General features: G+C 29.1%; 1 protein-coding gene and 1 non-coding gene across 3 annotated transcripts; both read left to right on the top strand.

Moving 5' to 3' along the window:
- Window positions 1-65: 65 nt before the first annotated feature.
- TRNAA-UGC (transfer RNA alanine (anticodon UGC)) lies at window positions 66-138 on the top strand. Its single transcript has one exon. It is a non-coding gene; the product is annotated as a tRNA-Ala (tRNA).
- Window positions 139-222: 84 nt separating this feature from the next.
- LOC114178022 (ARM repeat superfamily protein) lies at window positions 223-9240 on the top strand. 2 transcript variants are annotated; one of them, XM_085671467.1, is made up of 21 exons: window positions 235-477; window positions 562-737; window positions 869-1036; window positions 1593-1703; window positions 1784-1861; window positions 2511-2707; window positions 2791-2851; window positions 3131-3205; window positions 3331-3408; window positions 3532-3594; window positions 3668-3751; window positions 3828-4003; window positions 4536-4575; window positions 4664-4807; window positions 4948-5067; window positions 5145-5372; window positions 5845-6021; window positions 6661-7342; window positions 7746-7963; window positions 8298-8433; window positions 8752-9240. In XM_085671467.1, exons 1-21 carry the CDS (start codon window positions 333-335, stop codon window positions 8907-8909), a joined length of 3315 nt encoding a protein of 1104 aa, XP_085527593.1. In that variant the 5' UTR covers window positions 235-332; the 3' UTR covers window positions 8910-9240. The 2 variants fall into 2 exon arrangements, 1 of the variants encoding a protein (XP_085527593.1); XR_014993955.1 differs by lacking the exon at window positions 7746-7963 and having other exon boundaries at window positions 223-477.
- Window positions 9241-17811: the final 8571 nt, after the last annotated feature.

The following is a 17811-nucleotide window of genomic DNA, read 5'->3' on the forward strand; positions in this document are numbered from 1 at the left end:
TTTGGGACCTAAGATGTGTAACCGCCCTATAGTATTAATATATTATTTTATAAATATACAAACATGGGGATGTAGCTCAAATGGTAGAGCGCTCGCTTTGCATGCGAGAGGCACGGGGTTCGATCCCCCGCATCTCCAAATTTTTTAGAATTTTTCGAGTCTTTCTTTTCTGATTTTGAAGAGTAAATAACATTCTTTTTGTTTTCTCTTATCTCGAAAAGGCGGAATCTGCCGTATAAAAAGTAGACACATTCCCGCCAATATGCAAGAGCTGGTGCGCAAAACTAGGGTTTCCGTTCAACAACTGCGAAGGCCCCTCAGCTGCATTGACCATGGCGGAGGACCTTACTCAGATCGCTCACTTGCTCAACAGCACCCTCAGCCCCGACGCCGACGCCGTCCGCGCCGCCACCGACTTGCTCGACCGCCTCTCCGTCAATCCGCAATTCCCTTTCCACCTCCTCACCCTCTCCACTGGTATTAATTTCATTTCCCTATTCAACTACTCTTTCTGGAGACAAAGCAATCGTGATGGTTCTCGTTTCGTGTTTTTGCTAACAGGAGCAGGAAATCAAGGCCAGAAAATTGCCGCTGCTACCTACCTCAAGAATCTCACTCGACGTAACGTCAGTAGCTCCGGCGAAAAGCCTTCGAACGTGAGCAAGGAGTTTAAGGAACAGCTGATGCAGGTGTTGCTTCAAGTCGAGTTATCCGTTCTCAAGATTCTAGTTGAAGTGGTATGACTATAGTCATTTTCGCTCTTTACTGCTTTTGAAATGTGTTCTGTTTATATTACCTGTATATGTGTGTGTGGGTACTTTATGTATATACATACATATTTTACTGATGAGTGATTCTGTGGCTGCAGTTCCGTCCCATTGTGGCAGCTGATTTTGTTAAGCATAATTTGTGGCCCGAGCTTGTGCCTAATTTGCAGGCTGCTATTCAGAATAGTCATCTTATCAACGGTTCAAACACTAAATGGAATACTGTAAATGCACTTATTGTTCTCCATGCTCTTATTAGACCTTTCCAGGTATTCAAATTTTAAAGTATGTGGTTATTATGAGTATTTGAATTTTCTGTTATTTGTTGTAATTTGTCGTATTGTTATTCTGTATGAAAGGAATGCCGTTTATTGATAACTTGTTTCAAATTTCTTTCTACTGGTTGAGTTGATGTGTAAAGGATGGAAAAGAACTTGTCACCGACTTGTGTCTTGCATTCTACGAATTTACATGTGCTTCTTTATTGATTTTTTGCCCTGGTTTATGTGGTCTTAAGTTCATTCGGAATCTTTGCCAGTTTTGTTCTCTGAAACATTTTATTTTTAACATGTCTTTATTGTTAGAAAGATTTTTTTTTTTCTCATGTGCATTTGTGTCCTGGTTAGCCACATTCTGAACTCTAGGATTGTACTTCTTTCTATAATAACACTTTAGCTCTCTTTTGTTTTTGTATAACTTTGTATGTAATGTGATGCATGTTGAATGACTTATGGAAATACAAACTTTTAACCATTAAATGTAGAAGATAATTGGTGGACTTTTGGTTGCTTCGTCTCATGTTAGATTCACTTCTTCATCTTGCAGTATTTTTTGAATCCTAAAGTAGCTAAGGAGCCAGTACCGCCACAGTTGGAGCTTATATCTAAAGAAGTTCTTGTGCCTTTGCTTGCTGTTTTCCATCAATTTGTTGAAAAGGTGTTGTCTTCTTCTTATTTGTGTTTCTATCCTTTTGGCACGAGTTTCACTTCTGAGTGATTTAATGATGCTTGGATCAGGCTTTAGCAACCCATGCCAGAGCAGAAAAAGAAACTGAGAAAGTTCTTCTCACTATATGCAAATGCCTACATTTTGCAGTAAGTATAGACATACAAAAGTCTACACATTAGTTATTTTCTGCATTAATGTGAAAATATTCAATCATGGTGGAGCTAAAACTTTTAAAGGATGTTATTATCTAAATGGCATTCTTCAGCTTCAATATTGATTGTGATGCCTGTACACTTGTTGTGTAACTTTGCTATTAAAGTCTGATAAGTGTACTGCACTTCTAAAAGTTGGACTTAGATGCTGAGTTTTTGACTTGTCAGCTTCAAGTGGAATTTGTGGCGTCCTGTGGTAATTTATCTCAATTTGACTATTGTTAGTATTGGGGTGTAGTTTTGTTGAAAGCACATTATATTATACTATATTCTGACAAAATTTTGGATGAAAAGTTCTTGCTGTAGGTCTTCATGTCTCTTATTTATAATGAAAATTGAAGTGTGTAAGAGAGATAGTGTTGCAGTGAATTTGTTCAAGAGAATTTGGTTCTTTCAGTGAAAAGGAAAATTTCAGAAAGTGTTGCACATTATTTTCTGTTTTACCAGTTTTTATTTTGTCCAAGATTCAGACTTAATTTTTTTACCTGTACTTAACATGCTTTATTCTGTTATTCTACTGCTACTTTATATCCCTTTTAAATTGATGTTTCCTTTTCTTTTTACATGACATTTTTATTTGTAGATGAAGTCCTACATGCCATCAACATTGGCTCCTCTGTTACCTTCATTTTGTCGGGACCTAATGAGCATTTTGAGTTCTCTGAGCTTTGATGGTGCAGTCAATCAAGAGGATGAATATTTGACCAGATTGAAGACCGGAAAGAGAAGTCTGCTTATTTTCTCTGCCCTTGTCACCCGGCACAGGAAGCATTCTGATAAGTAATGTGGTTCATAAAGTGTTTTTAAATTGAATATAAGTTTTTTTGCTATTGTATATTGAATCATATGCTCCTCATTTTCAGGTTGATGCCAGAAATTATTAACTGTGTTTTAAACATAGTCAAGTTTAGCAAAAATACGAGTGTAAGATATTTTCATTATTTCTCGTGCTTAATGACTAGTTAGTTGGTCTGAACATGGTTATGATTTATAATTTAGCTCTTCGTTGGCCAGAATTCTAAAATACTTAACAGTGCTGTTCCTGAAACCGTTGTATTCTCAGCATTGGATTTATTTTCCAAACTGCTTCAAAGTCTTTATTTATCTTTAACTTGATTCTGGACTTGTCTTACCTTGATATTTATTGTTATAGTTCCTCGTATTGGGCATTCCAAAATTTGAACTGTTATGTTCCTCTTGCAGCGACTTCCTTTCCTGTCTGAGAGGCTTATGTCCCTAGGTTTTGATGTAATTTCAAATATATTAGAGACGGGGCCGGTAGGTGGTTTTATGCTTTATTTTTTCTTGTTTCAATTGTTAGAATGCTAAAAAACGTGAATTTTTTAGTGACCATATTCTTCAAAATACTCATCTTTGATGGGCTTCCATGTAATTTTATGCAGGGATGGCGTTTAGTTTCTCCACATTTTACAACTCTATTGGAATCTGCAATATTTCCAGCATTAGTATTGAATGAGAAGGTCAGAATTTATTTAAACAAAAGTAACATGGATAGTGTTTTTGCTTAAGTGGAATAAATCAGTCAAAAACTGCTTATTATATATTTTTTCTTATTAATTGCTTATGGAAATGTTGATGAGTAGGACATGTCAGAGTGGGAAGAAGACCCAGATGAGTATATACGGAAGAATCTTCCTTCAGATATAGTATGAGAATTGATCTTTGTTTCTCTTTTTTTTTCCTTAATGTTTAGATATATCTGACCTGAACTTATATTAGGATGAAATTTGTGGATGGAGAGAGGATTTATTCACAGCCAGAAAAAGTGCAGTAAACTTACTTGGTGTTATTTCGATGTCAAAGGTTACTGCTCAACAAAGATTGATTAATCTATGGCTTAGTTATTACCATTGTTCATTTTTGTCATTAATGTCTGCAGGGTCCACCAATGGAGACTGCCACTGACAGTTTATCAGCTTCATCCAAGCGTAAAAAAGGTCAAAAGAACAAAAAAAGCAATCAACGCCGCTCTATGGGAGAGTTATTGGTGCTTCCATTTTTGTCCAAGTTTCCCATTCCTTCTGCTTCCGATTTGTCTCAGAAAATACTGAATAAGTGAGTTTTATGCATGTTTCCCCAATTAAGTAAATTCAAATTATATTTGTAAGATCGATGACCTCATCTATATTAATAAATACTCTGTTAATTTGTAGTGTGTTTTTGGAAGTCTATTCTATTGACATTGCTATAATATAATTAGCAGTATGAGTATGTATGTGCTTTCATTTTGAATCAGTCTCGAAAGGATATAGCTGAACTTGGTTCTTGTTTGATGCACCTCTGTTGAAGAAATAATTGCTTTCAAAAGAACCCTCAAAAAGATGCCAAATAAAAAGTTATTTTCACAAATCAAGTCAATTTAGTCAAACATGAGACTAAAGAATTGTGTTTGCAGCTATCATGAATTTATACAAATGCTATGTACATTTTTTGTTTTTATAATGCCTTTCGCTTCTTTTTTTCAATAGAACTTTAATCTTGATTAAAGAGGGCAAGTTTATTTGTTGTGTAGATATCCTTACTCTATAATAGGTTAATTTCCTTTCTTTATGACTTTTTGTACATTTTCTTGTTACGTCTATGGCAGTTACTTTGGTGTTCTTATGGCATATGGTGGCCTGCAAGATGTGAGGACATTTCTTCTTTTGTTCAACTATTTATCATTTTTTCTATGATAATTTACAAAAAGTAGTTTTAAATTCTATAATTTTACAGTTTTTGAGGGAGCAAGAACCTGAATTTGTAACAACCCTTGTACGAACACGGATTTTACCTCTGTACACTGTAGCTGTGTCCATACCATACCTTGTTGCCAGTGCAAATTGGATACTTGGAGAACTAGGCTCCTGTCTGCCAGAAGTAAGACAAAATGTCAATTAATCTTTCATGACTCAAAGAAGCATTAGATTCAAATTGCTTATCATTATGCTTTCATGTTACTGTAATGACAAATTACTTTCAAGACATAGTTGATCCCAAGTTGGTTTGTCTGTTTTCAGGAGATGTGTACTGATGTATATTCTCAGTTGCTTATGGCATTGGTCATGCCGGATAGGCAGGAACCTTCTTGCTATCCAGTGCGGGTTTCTGCTGCTGGGGCAATTTCCACACTACTTGATGTGAGCATTTAGTTCCCTGATTTGTTTTGTTCTTACACTTTTCTCTCATTGTTTTCTGTTCCTGTCTTCTTTTTCAGAATGACTACATGCCCCCTGACTTTCTACCCCTTCTCCAAGTAATAGTCGGTAGCATTGCAAAGGATGAGATTGAGAGCGAGAGCGAGTGTTCCATCTTATTTCAGCTTCTCAGTTCTATTATGGAAGCTGGAGATGAAAAAGTTGCGGTCCATATTCCACATATTGTCTCCTCAATAGTGGGTTCAGTCTCAAAATGGTTAACTGTCAATGCGGAGCCTTGGCCTCAAGTATGTTGATCTTTCTTACGTATTTATTGGTTAAAAAATCACTTCTATTTGCTTTACCAGACAATTCTAATACATAATAACATTAAATCTGGATGTTTGAATGTTTGTTGAAATTTCTTCACAAGAATCCACATGGTTTTCAGGATTGGAAGGTTAATGATTTGAGTTGGATGAAATTGAAGACCTGCTTACACTGTTATGTGCATAATTGAAACCTTTCTCCTGTTTGTATGCTGTAGATTGTTTCTATATAGCCACTCGTGCCTTGATCTGTTTTACCCAATATAATATTTTCTTCCAGGATAACATTGAATACATTTTTTGTGTGTACAGTGACGTGTTTGCCTTGATATGCTGAGTTTTTTTTTCCTTAGTTGCTTTGTTTGAGGGGGGCATATTCTTTTCTTGCTTTGATTTTGAGTTGTTAGGCTATACATGTGCTACTTTTTATGTGTTTATGTATGTACAATAGGTGGTTGAAAGTGCAATTGGTGCTCTGGCAGTTATGGGTCAGACTTGGGAAAATTCGAGGCCTGAAGAATCTGATTCGGATGAGTCTCGTGATAAATGGACTGCGGATCACGTGACCATTGCTAGAGCTTTTGCTGCACTCTTGCAGCAGGCTTGGCTTGCCCCTCTATGCACACTGGTTAGCTTGAGTTCCTTTTAAATTGAACTTTGATTTTCTTTACTTTATGTGCCCAAGGGAAAGAGAAAAAGAGAATTTGAATGTGCTTGATGAAACTCTGATTTGTGATGATCTATCTTGTGACATTGTATTTTTTTCTTTTCGTCTCAAATGTTTTCGGTGATAACAATGATAATCTGTCTGACGCACCTCTTCTAAGAATTTTTTATTACTATTATTCTTTGGAGTATATATATTCTTATACACTTGTGCTGATCGGTCCCGCTCCTTGCTTTATGGTTTGTCTATCAGATAATAATTTACTTTCCTTATGTCTTTTGCATTACATTAAAATGTGATTAAATATGTTTTTAGTCACGAGAATGCATTTTGTTCCTCAAAATAAATTGTTTATTTTGGTTCCTCAGTCATGACAGTGTTATGTTTCCTTATTTCCCCAAATGAGTAATCTGAAAGGGGAGATGTTTTGTGAAGGATAAGGACTACATTTGACACATTTCCACAACTGCTGGATTGAATTTAAAACGACAATTATTATTATTAGTGACAAAATGAATATTGTATTGTTTACAATATTTAACCCTTTTAATATGTATTGTCTTTTTAAAAGTTTTTTCACCTTTTCCTGAATTTGACAAGGATCAACAAGACCAGCAAGCTCCCCCCTCATCATGCATAGAAAATTTGTCAACTTTGCTACAGTCTGTGTTGCTATCTGTTGATGGAAATCACATGATTCAAGAGCTCAAAGTATCAGAGCTGGTGTCAGTTTGGGCTGAAATGATTGCGGAGTGGCATGCATGGGAGGAATCAGAGGATTTATCAATTTTTGAGGTGATTAAGGAAATTGTAAATATAGATCGTAGATATAGGCTGAACAACTTTGTTGTAAAAGATATGCCACCCCCTCCAGCTCCACCTGTTCCTGAACGTTCAATTATAGAAGGCATTGGAGCTTTCATCAGCGAGGCAATTAAGCAATATCCTTCTGCAACTTTTCGAGCTTGTTCATGTGTCCATATATTACTACATTGTCCAACCTACTCACCTGAAACAGAAGGTGTAAGACAGTCATTAGCTGTTGCTTTTAGTCAAGCAACCATCTCTAGGCTCATAGAGGTTCAAAGCACGACCGGTGCTATTTGGAAGCCCTTATTGCTTGCGATATCTTCATGTTATTTGTGTTATCCTGATATTGTAGAAAGTATCCTAGAAAAGGGTAAACGTGGAGGCATCAGAATATGGGCTTCTGCTCTGTCCCATATATGCAACACATCTTCTGAGCCTGGTCTGACGGCTGAATCTGAGATGAAGTTAACTGGTAAATAGTTCCTTTCAATCATTACTTAATTTAAATAATATTTTGTTTTCCTGTTTCTAAGTAATTGTCTATCTGGCCTATTTATTTATTTAATTGTCTATATTATTACATGCTTTATTCATTATTTACCTTCTAAGATTGTTTTAAGCAATATAGCACAATGCCATTCTATTGTTTGTGCTGGAACTCGAAGTGGTGGTAGTTGTAAAGCGAAATCTTACTAATCACGCGAAAACCTGCATGGTTCTTGATTGTACTTGTGCTTTTTACTCATTATTGAATATATTGTTTAAGGTTACTGTTTATCTGAGTTATAAGTTCTAACAGTCAAAGAAACAAAGTCAAAAAGTTGAAACTGTTTTTTTAACAAAGTTTTGTTAATTTCTTTCTTGGTGAAATTTAGTGATGACATTGGCCCGATTGATTGAGCAACTTCTCAAACAAGGGAAGTCAGGTGATGAAATTCAGAGTTGCTTTACTTCATTGTTGGAGGTATCCATAAGATTGAAAGAAGCACGTGATGGGAAAGATGAACATGGATCCGATGATGCTGAAGATGACAGTGACAATGAGGAGGATGAGGATGAGGATGATGACACTGACAATGATGATTATGATGAGGTTGATGTTTGGAGTGCTTTCACACGAGAAAATGCTAGCAATACATTATCTAACATACGTTTTTCATCACACTCTTGGTATTTAAAATTTGTAGAAAGCACAAAATTGTGTGGGTCACTCCATATTTAATGAACCTCACAAGATTTTGTAGTTTTCAATAAAAGTTTTCCTAATATAGGATAGTACGTTGCTAGCACTCCTCATATTTCTTATTTTTTTAGTATTATTTGTACTTCATAGCATATCAATATGCATCTCTTTTTTCCCTCATGTGATTAACATGTTCTCTTCCTCATTTTCTCTTTTTGGTTGGTTTGTTTGTTTGTTTCAATAGGACTCTGGGACCGAGGAATATGAAGAAACAGAAGAAGAATTTCTTAAAAGGTATGCTAAAGCTGCTGAGGCATTGGAAAATGGTTCAGCTATTGAAGAGGGGGACGATGAAGACCAGGAACTGGAGCTGGAAATAGGTAATCCTTTTTCTGTATATGCATATGAGAATATGTGCTTAATCTCCTTATTATTAAACTTGCATCGCCCACATAAAAAGGAAACTTCTAAGTTGGTCATTGCATCATTATAATTAATCTAGAGTTTTTAGGCGGTTTCATCACCAGTGGTCAAGAACATTTTATTCATGAATATCGTTCTCAGAAATTAGGTTCACAAATCTCATGGGGAAATATCGCTATACCCATGGGTATCACCCTGAACCAACCCGAATATATCCGCTCTGGCTGGGCACGGTATTATCTTATTTTTAATCTGTTATCATGATCCGAATACAGGTCAATTAATGGACATTGATGAACAAATGGTATTATCATCCCTGATAGGCCAGTACCATCATGTGCTCATACGAGGACTGGTTTTGCCGTCGGAGCTCGTTGTTAATTTTCTGAATGCCTTCCCCGTGTACAATTCTTACTTCAATCAATACAGATAGTCAAGGTTTGTTTACGTTGTGTGTAAATGGATATTTTAATTTACAAAAAGTCGGGGGGTTTATTTAAATTTAAACGTGTGTACAAAGGAAATATTTATTTTTTTCAATTTTGGGAAAGGGTTTTTCTTGAAATATTTAGTTGCTATTCTTTGGTTGATTAGTATTGTGTAATTATTCTTTTAATTGGGAAGTGGAGCTAGTTTTCATTTACAGTCTGGGGTTTCATGAGAGTTGAGGCAGCACTTGGGAGCAGCGAAAATGTATACCTGTGAACAATTGTCTAGGTTTGATTGGTTAATGATTTATGCACTTTGATGATTGTTGTGTCAAAGGAATTGGATCTTCTAAAATTTCAAATTAATCTGCAAGGGTGAAGTACTTATTTAGTCTCTTTGATCTAAAATTAAAATTTGCTTCTGTTTGAAATTTTAATATATCTTGGATTCTAAATTTTAAAAATGAATGAATATAATTCTTTTAATTCAAATATATTAATTTTTTTTAGGTATCGAACATATTTTTAATAGATATTGAATCAAGAATGTAGATATTGAACTAAGAATGTGTCAAATAGTGTAAAAAAATTTAATACTAATATGAAGAGCGTTTGACAGTCAAAAAAATTAACATAATTGGGTTAAAAGAATTATATTCATCGATTTTCTAAATTTAAGAATTAAAATGTATCGAAATTTTAGACATGGATGAATTTTAATTGGATCAAAGTTTGAGGATTAAAAACATAATTAATCCTAATATCCAATTATGATGTAATGTAAATAAGTTTTGAAAATAAAAGGATAAGTGTTTTTTATAACTTTAAAATTAGTAGGTATTAAATTGTTCCACTCAAAATTCGCCAATTTTGGACTACAATAATTCTGATGTGTTTATATATTGGTAAATATTTTATTGTGATTACACGCGAATGCTATTAATTTACAAACATGAAAGCTATCTTTAGTTTCATGGATAAATTAACATATTAAATATTAAAGATTTAAAAAGTGTAGGTAGCAATCCCCGTTCGATCAATTTTAAATGGCTTAGAAGTTTATTTAAATCAAATCAAAATAATGCTTTATTTTAATGAAAAAAATTCAGAGTTATAAAATATTATTGTTACGTGTCAAACTAACATCTAACACATTGCTACATGACCGAGACATTTTGATATGAGAGTGCCATATGTCACTCTCATGCAAGATGTCATTGTCTACGTTTCAATTTGACCCTGTATTTCTTTTTTGTAACAACTATGAGACTGACTCGTGCGTACGCACAAGTTGTATGTTTTTTATTTTGTATATTAAATAGTAAAATATTATGTAATGAAATATCATGACAATTATGTTATATTGTTGTAACTGTTGTTATTAAAGTAACGAAGTAGTAAGTACTAAATCTAAATGATGTAATAATAATTTCAGTTTTAAGTATAATAAATAAAATTGATATCAAATATAGTGCAGTTAATTGATTTTACGAAATAATTATTATAATAGTTTGTGACCCAAGTAGGAATGATAAATAAACTCGCGCCCGTACCAGTTTTGACGAGGAATCCCAACATTGACCGGGTATGGTATGGATATGGGGATGTACATATTTGTCCCGTCCTCATACTCGTCAAAATACTACTTAATATAAAAAAAATTATCATTTTTACTCTATTATTATTTCATTTGAAGAAATATTTTGTTTCGCTAAAATAATTTTCGTTATTTCTAAATCATTAGTTATGTTGATATTTAAAAAGTTTTCTTAGATCTCTAAAGTATTTTTCATTTTAACATACCCTTGATTATATAGTTGTCCCGGCCCTTATACCTGTCAAAATACTAAGTAATATAAAAAAATTATCATTTTTACTCTATTATTATTTCATTTGAAGAAATATTTTGTTTCGCTAAAATAATTTTCGTTATTTCTAAACCATTAGTTATGTTGATATTTAAAAAGTTTTCTTAGATCTCTAAAGTATTTTTCATTTTAACATACCTTGATTATGTAGTTGTTTTCCTCCGTGTGATTTCATTCAATGGTCTCTCAAATTGTTTCTAAGACGCACATTTGATAATTTTTTAATATTTTTATTTTCATAATGTAAAATACTACTTTGATATATTTTATATAATTATCTTATATTTTTTAACTCATTATCATACTTTGATTTTGTCACTATAATTGTATAAATAAATTTTAACACTTTATTATTATTAGTTTAATATTTGTTTTTTACATTATTTGGGTCAAGGGCTTTATTATAACTTTTACTAGTATATAAAGAAGAGATTCATTGTAATTTAAAAAGTAAAATTGAAGTAAAGATACATTTAACATATTTTAATCTGAATATCTGTTTTCTTTTATATTTTTTTAAACAAATTAAATTTTATCAGCTACAATTCATTATGTTTGCAAATTTAACATAAGTTTTGATTCTTATGAAATTTTATTTGGTTTTCTAATTTGAAATATATACAATTATAACATAATTTTTTTATAAATATTTATATCGGAGAAACAACCCTCCTCTTAATATGGAATATTTAATAATATTATGTTTCCTATGTCCTCATTTTTTATTATTTTATAAAAAATTAATTAATTAATATTAAAACAGTAAGAAAACTAGTATGGGTATGGGTACAAGTATATACCCGTTACCCTGTGGGGATGGGGATGAGGATGGGGATGGGGATGGGGATGAGAATGAGACAAAAGTTTGATACCTCGGGTATAAGGATGGATGTTTTTTATGGGGATGGGTATGGGATAGTGAAACCCGTCTTTACCCCATCTTGTTGCCATCCCTAGACCCGAGCGTGTACACGTTTCTTTTTGTTTTTTGTTTTATTTCAAATCTTTGAAAAATAATAATATAATTGTTATTATATTTATTTAACCATTAATAATAATAATAATAATATTATTAGAAATTTTAAAAACTTTAAAAGATTAAAAATCTATTTAGCAAAATTATTTAGTATAACAACGCTTTTATAATTAAAAAAAAACTTATATTAATAACACCACTATGAATAGTAATAATAATAATAAAAATAATAATGATACCAATAATACAAACTAATGATAATAATAATAATAATGTTTATGTTATAAATATTAATGTCAATGTTATATTAAGGTTAATTTTAACGATAATATAATCTATAATTATATATAAAGATATACATCAATAACAAAACAAATAAAAATGACAACTAATTTAAATATAATCTTATAGTAAATAAAATTAAAATGTGTTTCTAACTATAATAATTATAATACTATTATATTAATAATAATAACAATACAACAACTAAATATATAAAAGATACACATTTTTTTGTATTCTTTTCCTATTTTACAATTTTATCCTGTTAATTATAATTTGTTAAATTTAAATAATGATTCATAATAAAAATTTAGTTGTCAGTTTTATAATTTTACTAATATAGAGATAAAATAAACAATAAAACAAATAAAAAATGTAAGTAATTGAGATATGATCTCGTAATAAATAAAAATAAAATGTCTAACCATAATAATACTGATAATAATAATAATAATAATATCATTACAGCAATATCGCGTAGTGATAATAATAATAATAATAATAATAATAATAATAATAATCTATAACAATAATAAAGTGGATTATCCTTTTTGTGTCAACATTATAAAATACCAATTTTATCCTTCAAATATAATAATTTATTAAATTTTTAAAAAATAACCGTTACTTTTACAATTTTTTTATAAAATCGGCTATCATTGTTTCTTTTTTTCTTCTTTATCTATCAATGGTTATTATTTCATCTGTTCTGATATATTTTAGTTTATATATTAACTTAATAATATTACAATATTATCATCTAATAATATAATATCACGCATATCTAAAAAATGCATATAGCGTCTGTGTTTACGCTAATAATAATAATAATAATACAACTACATATATAAAGAGATAAACATCTTTGATATCCCTCTTTTATTTTTTCAATTTTAACCAATTAATTATTATATTTTAAATTTAAATAATTAATTATAATAAAAAAAATATTTTTTAGTTTTATTATTTTATTAATTTATGTAACTCTTTGTTTGAATTAAAATAATTATTTAAATGTAAAGATAAATGAATAACAAAACAAATAAAAATGGCAAGTAATTGAAACATTATTCTTACCTAATAAGTGAAAATAAAATATGAAACTAACCATAATAATAGAAATAATAGAAATAATAATAGTAAATATTATAATAATTATATTTCTTATGGATAATAAAAACAATTATATTTTAATAATAATAATAATAATTACGAACGATAAAAGTAATATTAATAATAATAATAATAATTATTATTATTATTATAGTGGTTAATAATATAATATTTTTGAAATATGATAATAATAATAATATAATAATTATAGTTATTAGTTATAATTCTTATTAACGATAATAATAATAACTATTATTATTAATAATAGTGATAATTAATAATAGTAATAATATTAAAATAAAATAGTTATAATATATAATAATAATGATAATAATAATAATAATAACAATTATAGATAATAAAAATAATATTAAAAATAATAATTATGGGATTAATAATATAATATTTTTAAAATATCAATTTTTTAAATTAGACATGGTAGTAATTATAATAATAATATAATAATTATAGTTCTTATTAATGATAATAATAATTATTATTCTTAATAATAATAATGATAATAATAATAATATTTCTAATACTTCTTTTCTCATATCAATAATATATAATAAAAAAATTAATATATTATATATTAATATTAATAATAACAGTAATAACTTTACTATTAATAATATTAATAATATATAATAGTGGTTATAATTTTACTATTATCACTATAAATAATATTCATAAAAATTCTAATATTAATACTTATAAAAGTATTATAAATAATAATATTACTTATAATTAATATTATAGTTGAAATCATAAATAAATGAAAAAGTAAAAATAAAATGATTTTTGTAGGATTTGAACCTAGGTCCTTTTATATCAGAATTTTAAAATGACGGAAAAATTAATTTTTACGACACGTGTCAATAAAAGAATATGGATAATGTAATAATTTTGATGGTATCTTCTTTTCTTAATATGTAATAGATTTAATCCCACTCTTTTATCTCAATTTAATCTTTTTTTTTTAATTTAACAATTTCGTCCTTTTCAAATTAGAACAAATTTAATTTTTTATATAAATATTATAAATTTATTTTTATTAAAATTAATATTTTTATTCATATTAATATTTTTATTACATATTTTTAATAATATTAAGTTTATTTTAATTTATATATTTACATTGAGTTTTATTTAAAATTGTTTCCAAATTTTAAATTTATTTATTTTAAAGTGTTATAAATTTATCTAAAATTGTTTAACAAAAAATTACATTTGAATTTATATAATTATTATTTTTAAACCAATTCAAATACTTGTATAGAAATTAATGAATTTTACATATTTTAAAAAATATATAATAATTTGAAGTATCAATTAAAATAAATAAAAAATATTAAAATATGATGTAATAAAATTAATTATCATTTTTTTATGCATTTCATTTGGTTTTTATTTGAGAAATTTGATGCATAAGATGATTGTTAGTACTATACTATCATCATTAAAGGGATCTTACTTGTCAGTTTTTAGTTTTTTAAATTTTTTATTTTTTATTTTAAAAAAGTAAAAAATTTTCACGTGTTTATGACGTTGTGTATGATATTGATAGTGTGATGTGACAGTTTCATGTGTCACCTTCACATTAGATATCATCTTCTAAATCTCAATTTAAAAAAATATTTATATTTTGTCTCAATTTAATCAAATTCCATTTTTTTTAATGTATACATTTTATCCCTTTCCAATTTAAAATAAAATTCAATTTTATATGGATATTATAAAAATAAAATACTAAAATTGATATTTTTATTAAAATCGACCCGAGTGTTTTATATTAAAATATAATAAAATAATTCTTATGAAATAGTCTCCTTCGTGTATTAAAATAGCCTGTTTATATTTTATTAAAACTGATTTTCTAATTAAATATTTTTAATAAGTTTAAGTTTTCTTAAATTTATATTTCACATCTCGAATTTTATTTAAAATTGTTTTCAAACTTTAAATTTATTTATTTTAAATTATTGTAAAATTATTTAAAAGTTGTACATTTGGATTTATGTAATTATTATTTTTAAACCAATTCAATTGTTTGTATAAAAATTATTTAATTGTACATATTTTTAAAATATATATTGTGATATCTCGACTATTATATTAAATAATTATTATTTGATAAAAAGATGGAATTAATTTTTTTTTGTACAATAAGATTTTTTTCGAGAAGACACTCACGGTAATATATATATATATATATATATATATATATATTAATACTTTATATTTTTATAATTGTTCATGAAATATTACAAAAATATGTATTTGTATAATTTTAGGAGTTCTACGTCATAATAAAATATTACCTATATTTTTAATATCTCCTGAAGACATTAATATAGATTATCCATAAGTCAATCTTCAGAAGATTTACCAATAATATTTCGAACAACGATCATTGAGCATGTTCCCTTTCTACTAATGCAACAGGTACATATGAAAGAAAAATATGAAAGGAGTGAGGTCTTTATAAGCCTTAAATGTCAATCTTAATAAACTAAACAAACAATAGAGACATTGGGGGCGAAAAATAAATACCTACAACCACAAAACTATATCTCGTTATACCAGACATATGGATCCAAATTCCATTTTTGATGATTCATTATGAACATCAAAAGTTACTTTGGAAAGTGATTAGGTTGTTGAGTATTTCTCATAAAACACTGGTACGATCAAAATTATTTATTTCTAGAGAATATTAGTCATTTATTGGCCCATAAAAGATATATATATATATATATATATATATATATATATATATATATATATATACAACATATATGTATTCATTACCTAACATTGACGATGCCGAGTCGGTATCGGATAGTCCCAAGTTTGGCCTATGAATATCTTAGTCCAGTGCGCTATTCTGAATTTTCCAGATATTCACCTACTTGGTAAAACTTCTTTAGATCCTACCATGGTCTCTACCTTTCATCCCGCAGTGTACCAAATTGTGACTATCCAAATATAAACACTCTGACACTAGTTTGATCTCAACTTATTGAAACCAACTTAACTTTCTTAAACAATTTCATTTTCAAAGGTCATAAAACATGATGACTATCAAATTATGTCATTGTATAAACTATACACAAAGAATATAAAATAACAAAAAAATGTACATGTAATTTTATTTTATCCGTGCATAGCTGGAGATAAATCAAATAATATAAAAAAATAAAACCAGTACATAATTGTAGATAAATTAAATAAAATAAATAAACATGACCTGTACATAATTGGAAATAACTCAAGTAAAATAAATAAACATGATCAATTCATAACTATAACTGGAGATAAATAAAATAAAATAAATAAACAGGATCAGTGCATAATTGGAGATAGATTAAATAAAATAAATAGTCAGGATTAGTGCATAACTAAATTAAATAAAATAGAGGAACAAGACGTGCATTACTAAAGATAAATTAAATAAACATAGACACAAATACAGACACACATACACACACACACATAGACAAACAAACACACACACCCCATGCACGCACACACACATAGAGCTGTCAAAACAGGTAATCCGTCCTGGTCCTGCTCGACCCACCATGAGTTGATCACTTAGTGAACCAATTCAACCCGACTCACTGATTAGCGAGCCAAAAAAAATTGAACCTGATCCGGTCGAGCATGGGTTAGTGGGTTAAAAGGGTTGGCTCACAAGCTCACTTAATTAAAAAACTACAATTTTTAATTTTTTTTTCAGTCAAAACTAAATTATAATGATAATTAAAATCTAAATAAGCTTATAATCCAAATACAAACTAAAATAAAAAAATACCAAATTATTTATGTGTTGGCTAAAAAAATAACCTAACTTGACCAAAATGCAAAGTTCAACTTAACAAAAAATAGTTGCGTGACCCTTTATTTGCGGGTCGGTGAGCTAACCCGGCTCACCACGGGTTCAACCCGGGTGAGTAGGGTTCTAAGGGAGTCGGATCAAAAATCAACCTGTATTAAAATTTATAAAATTTTTTCAACCCAACCCGGTCCGAACCCGTGGCGGGTCGGGTTGGCTCACGGATTCCAACACATTTTGACAGCTCTACACACACTACTAATTGTGCAACTAGGGGTTGTCTTCGTTTAACTTCATGTATTGGTATTTTTAGATGAAGTCGAAGTGAATATGTGAGTAATTTTTCCGCTTTTTTAAAGGTATAAACTTCTATTTATCGTGAATTTACAAGGGTTATTTATGTATTGGAGCATGCTTAGAATGATGAATTATAGGCTTTGGTTGGAGAGTGATTACTCTTTAGTGTGTCATGATTTTTTTTATTAACGAATGGTTCATTGGAGTCTTAGAGGGATATAATGTCGGTGCTTGCATTCATTCTTGTGAGTATATGCAATTCAAAGTTTCTTATGTTTTTTTGTGGAAGAGATCATTGTGCCGATAAGTTAGATAATTTAACCTTAATTCATAAAGAACAATATAAGTGGTTCAATACTCTATCTTTATATATTTATTTGTATATTTTTTCATAATAAGTATAGTTTGCATATGCTTAATGAAATGTAATTTTTAAGGTGGAATTGATGTGGTCCCCACATACTTTGTATTTGTTTATTTTATTTTTATTTTATAATAAATTTTAATGTGATGATAAATAATTGATGAATTTT

This window comes from Vigna unguiculata, chromosome 3 (assembly GCF_037176805.1).
Source record: "Vigna unguiculata cultivar grain cowpea cultivar isolate G323 ecotype 2 chromosome 3, ASM3717680v1, whole genome shotgun sequence".
NCBI lineage: Eukaryota > Viridiplantae > Streptophyta > Magnoliopsida > Fabales > Fabaceae > Vigna > Vigna unguiculata.

Excerpts from the sequence above, each read along its gene's own strand:
- LOC114178022 (XM_085671467.1), top strand. The coding sequence starts at position 333 with ATGGCGGAGGACCTTACTCAGATCGCTCACTTGCTCAACAGCACCCTC. Across the intron at positions 2,852-3,130 it reads AGTTTAGCAAAAATACGAGT|CGACTTCCTTTCCTGTCTGA; the intron begins GTAAGATATTTT and ends TTCCTCTTGCAG. Across the intron at positions 7,343-7,745 it reads ATCTGAGATGAAGTTAACTG|TGATGACATTGGCCCGATTG; the intron begins GTAAATAGTTCC and ends GGTGAAATTTAG.